This window comes from Sinocyclocheilus anshuiensis, unplaced genomic scaffold (genome assembly GCF_001515605.1).
Source record: "Sinocyclocheilus anshuiensis isolate Anshui unplaced genomic scaffold, SAMN03320099.WGS_v1.1 scaffold417, whole genome shotgun sequence".
Lineage (NCBI taxonomy): Eukaryota > Metazoa > Chordata > Actinopteri > Cypriniformes > Cyprinidae > Sinocyclocheilus > Sinocyclocheilus anshuiensis.
In genome coordinates this window covers 175,891-181,249 of record NW_015537953.1, presented here as the reverse complement: position 1 = coordinate 181,249, position 5,359 = coordinate 175,891, and the positions used below count along the sequence as shown (strand labels likewise).

The 5,359-nt window shown below is 35.1% G+C and overlaps 1 protein-coding gene across 1 annotated transcript; it reads left to right on the top strand.

Annotated features, from left to right (window-relative positions):
• The first annotated feature begins 922 nt into the window (after nucleotides 1–922).
• On the top strand, nucleotides 923–4,701 carry LOC107664671 (complement factor H-related protein 4-like). Its single transcript, XM_016455314.1, is given in 8 exon segments — nucleotides 923–1,147; nucleotides 1,336–1,408; nucleotides 1,693–1,884; nucleotides 2,356–2,562; nucleotides 3,507–3,698; nucleotides 3,778–3,951; nucleotides 4,101–4,292; nucleotides 4,431–4,701. Coding segments are annotated over 8 exon segments (1,245 nt in total). The 5' UTR covers nucleotides 923–1,123; the 3' UTR covers nucleotides 4,622–4,701.
• Nucleotides 4,702–5,359: the final 658 nt, after the last annotated feature.

Sequence of the window (5,359 nt, the reverse complement as noted above, 5' to 3'; positions counted from 1 at the left end):
TGGTTACATAAGTAACCTGAGACGTTATTGTCTATCAAAAAAAAAAAAAGAGTCTGCTCGCAATCGCCTAAACGAGTTGTCAGGAATTCGAATCTTATTCTGTTACGGCTCTACATCACGAAGTAACACATTTGCATAATGCATTTGCTTCTACGTTGCCAACTTGCCTGCCCACAAACAGTAAAATTTCTGTGTGGTTAACATCATGTCGAGAAGACGCTGTATCCTACACTGTGAGAGTAAATTTGTTTTGTCATCTTATAATTACCACAAACTTGTTAACACTTGACACTTACCACTGAAAATGTCCTGCTCCAGTCGTGCTTGCGAATCAGTCTCTTGTTGATCAGCCAGTTCAACCGTTTCATCATCAGACTCCGGCTCGAATTGGTAAGGTACAATCGATACCATATTTTCTATGTATTGAGACTATTGACAAGTCTCCAGGGCTGTCATTCCGTCATGGCAATGGGCGTTTCGTTTCCAACACGCGCCGTACTCGGTAGACCAGTCCAGAGCCAATCTCTCTACGGCTCTGGACCAATCACAAAGGACTGTGCCATCTGACCAATCACAGCAGTGAGGGCTCACGGAAAGGAGGGGTTTAGAGAGACTGATTCTTTGAACTGCTTCGCACGTGTACAGTGACTAAAATAAGTATTTTACCACAGTAAAGTGACTTTAACTTGTGGTACTTGACTGTTGTGCTCTTATTTTCGTTGCCTCTCTTTAAACCAGTTTTTTCTTCTCTAAATTCTGTTCCTGAAAATCATGGTGTTCAGCCAACTTCAACTATAATAGATAATATTTCACCATGTGGTGGGTTTTCCTAGATTGCATCACAATTTTGGGGGCGTTGAGCTGAGGTGGTACTTGTGGTACTTGACTGTTGTGCTTTTATTTTCATTGCCTCTCTTTAAACCAGTTTTTTTTCTCTAAATGCTGTTCCTGAAAATCATGGTGTTCAGCCAACTTCAACTATAATAGATAATATTTCACCATGTGGTGGGTTTTCCTAGATTGCATCACACCCATTTGGCGGGGTGGAGGGAAGGGGACGGTTGCTTTTTATCTACATTTCACAGACTTCAGGGATTCATATCACCACCGCTCTTAAGAGTTCATGAATAATTATTTTGGAAAACAGGTAATCAGAGTTTTTCATCAGTACTCATTCATGTTTAACACTGAAGAAATCTTTGCATTGATTTGTGTTAAATAAGGAAAGTGAATCAGCCTTTAAAGATTAAATATTTGGTAGATGATTCAGTCAATACTGTTTATACAGTTTATTAGCTTTGTAAACTGTACTAAGCCATTTGTCATGTTTTACAGCTTAAAATTAAATATTGTGACATATTTCTCTTTCTTCTATTAATGATCATAGATGTCTCAACAAATGCTCAAGGTAACACAATGATACACAATGTAGCCAAAGGATCAACATTCAATATGTTGCACAATATATAATAATATCATGTTTGTATATCACCTTTATTTATAATGCTGGTCTGAATTTATATATAGTTTTTTGTTCATTTTCCATGAAATTTCATTGACCATAAAACCAAAATGTGGGTCTAAATTTTAAGTAAAGTTAGCTGTCATTAAACTGCCCTGCTCTGCTTTATTTCAGTAAAACTATAACAGCTATCTTTTAATAATGATTGACTTGTATTTCTTGATCTACAGAAGTTACCTGTGAGGGGGAACAACTCATCAACGTTGACATTTTATTTGGACATCCAGGCATCGTTTCACCTTATAAACCTGGACATATTTTAGTTTTTCGATGCACTGATGTGAACCTGAAGATGCATGGACAACGAACAATTGAATGCCTGTCAAATGGAAAATGGGATCACCCATATCCGATATGTGGAGGTATGAAGCAATACTGTAATATAAAGCAAATATATTTGCTTTAAATATTTAAGAATTGTTTTTAAAACATTTTGAAATGTTTATTATTTATAATGTATAAAAATATATAAATTACATTCTTGATACAAAAAAGTGAAAGAAATAAATCAAAAAAAGGTAATGACAACGTTAACATCAATCCGTTATTCATTAAAACATCAATCATTCATGCATCAAACATAAAGATTTTGTATGCTGACTTTCTTCATCTCTTAGTGAGTTGACAGGTGACTAGCCCCAGTCTCCACTATACAGCAAAAATATGACTTGCTGATACAAAGTTAATTTCGTGAACTTATATGATTTTCCCCTATAAAAATTGTAGATTTAATGTTTCACCTAGTTTATTAAGACAAATGACAACTACTTATGAATGGATAAATAAGTCCAGATGGAGGACACTGCAATGACCAGTATTTCGTCTCTCTCTAGAAGTAACATGTCCACTAAACACAACAGAGAACAACATCAAAATGGAGCGATTCCCTGATCTTGAGGGTCCAGTCAAACCTGGATATAGTTTAACATTTTCATGCAACGGACAAGGACTGATTTTAAAAGGACAGAGAGAAATCACCTGCCAGTCAAATGGAGAATGGAGCAGCCCATTCCCTAAATGTTTAGGTAATTGCAGAGAAGGTAAAAGCGTTGAATTAGTTGTCAGTGTATTATTATCTCAAGCATAACTTTTGCTCATTAAAATCTATGCACAAATTGGCACATAACTCATCAGGTCTTAAGTCTCTATTGATTTGGGCCAGGAAGCAACATCAAGAACAACACGGCAACCACAAAGTTATGAACTAGTAATGTGGCAGCAGGTTTTGCATGCCAGTCAGATTTTCTTCAGAAAATCAGAGTGAACCAGCAACTAAAAACACTTCAACAGAATTATAATTTTCTTTAAACACATTAACAATGACTATTTCATAGTCATTAATAGTTCTAACATACTATATGGTTTAGCAGCATAAAACGAAATCTGGCTAATACTAAGATTTATTAATGCCACATTTGCTTGGTGATGACAGTCTAAAAATAAAACCTGGGCCACCACCAAACATGAACCATGAGAATGGAGAAAAAAAAGAAAGAATCAATACAATACAATACAAAAATACTGATGATATTGATTACCTGTGCTATACATTTTTTGGTCCAATCAGATGCTCTTTAGAATTAAAATTAATTTAGTATTTTAGTGCCACTGTGCTACACACTCCCTCCCATAAGAGACAAGATTGAATTTAATTAGTAATAGATTTTTTTTTTTAATCCCTGAGATTTACTTGTTCTTAAAGGGTGACGTTATGTCCTCAGTATTATTAATTAAAGAAATCAAAAGGTAACAAACAGGCCTAATGCTATTCAGATAAATAAAAATTAAAAAAGCTAAAAAAGCAAAAGCTAATGTGATTTGTTAAAATAACAGATAGTCCTTTTTGTTGGTTCACAAAATAAAAACCTCTTCTCTACACACTGTTCTGGCATGAAAGATCTTAAATACAAAAACCTTCATACAAAAGGAAACAAGTGTGTAATGAACAAAAAAAAAAAAAACAACATAACTATGTCTTGTACAGAAATAACCTGTGAGCTTCAGACAACCACATTTAGAGTAAAAAAGATCAACCCAGAGGGAAAGACTATTTTCAGAGCTGGAGAAAGTGTGGAAATCACCTGCTCTAAAAAACGCCTTTGGTTTAATAAAGAAACCAGCAAAACATTTACATGCCAAGATAATGGGGAGTGGGATCATAAGCCTGTTTGTGAAGGTAAGGTTATAGAGAAACACTTCTGGATTTGCTGATGGACTCACTACATGTTATTAAAAGCATGTGAATCTTGTTTCAGGGATTAGATGTGAAGTTCCACGTGACCAGCATGTGTCTCACCCAGACCATTTATTCAGAGGAGATATGAAACTGGGAGCAAAACAAAATTATTATTGCGAGTCTGGGTATGGGAAAACGGCAGAAGAAGCCACATGTACACGAGACGGTTGGACACCAAATCCACTGTGCGCTGGTATGTTCTATTTTTAAATCTCACAATATGTGCAAATGAATGAAATTGGGAGCAAAAAAAAAAACATTACAGTACAATTACCTCATTGTCATATTAGAGATTTACTAATGTCTGATTTTTTTTCTTTTATTTTTTTTTGGTGATGACAGTCTCAAGGAAATGTGGACCACCACCACACGTGAACAATGCAGATACAGTAGAAATGTCAAAAAAGGAATACAATACAGGAGATTGAGTTGAATACACGTGTTTTAATAAATACACATTGGATTCACATCCCGCTTTCTCCAAATACTTGACCTGTCAGCAAGGCGAATGGAGAGGGAATATTAAGTGTTTAAGTAAGTATAAACATGCTACACCATATATATCATGCATATACATTATGATGCAATCTTGTAGTTTAAGTTGTATGTTGTGATGATTAGTTAATAAATGTATACTGTGACACTGATAGTGACATGTTGGGTTTATTTCAGTGCCCTGTTCAGTGACAGTATGGGAAATGGATGAAAGAGGAATTGAGTTGGCCTTCACTGATCAACAAAATATGTTCGCACCACATGATGATCACATCACCTTTAAGTGTCAGAGGGGCAAAGTTTCAGTAGGTTTTGCCCTAAGACAAAAGTGTAATGATGGAGTGATAACTTTGCCTGTTTGTGTGTGACAGTGGAAATAAAACACTGACGAAGCATCAGCTATACTACTAGATAAAAACAAATGGAGCAGATCAAAATAAAAAAAAAATCCCTATTCAGTTTGTCTGTTTTGGACTTCTTGCAAGAAAAAGCAAACAAACAACTAAAGAAATACTAAATTTATAATTCTTTAGATTTATAGGATGTATGAAAATGATATTAACCCTTTTAACCTTAAATTTTTTCCTATATACTGCAAGTCAGTGCATGTAATCACTTTATGTAATTCACTTTAAAGATTCATTTTTAATTTATGAAGATGTCATGAAAAATGTGACTTTTAAGATGATGACATGAAATGACCATTATAACCAGTAGATGGCAGCAGAGGATCACTCATTAGCTCAGTTCAGGGTATCTGCAGGATTTTTAGGCTCAAATTTAAGACCTGCACAAATTAAATTAATACCATATAAGTGAGGTAGGGCAATGTCTATGGTCAGGCCCGGATTAAGAACAAATAGGGCCCTGGGGCTATAGCACACCCAAGGGCCCCCTTCATAGTAGTCTATCTCGGTGACACAACGTTTTGTACAACAGGAATAATTCGGGGTTTTTTTTGTTTTTTTTATCAAATCTCCAAAACACAGATACAATGTGTATGCACACTAAATATTCCAGGCTACAACACATTAAAAAAATGTATACATTAACACCAGATATATGAAGTCAAAACAAACAGGTTTCCAGAAGCAGCAACAACTTTT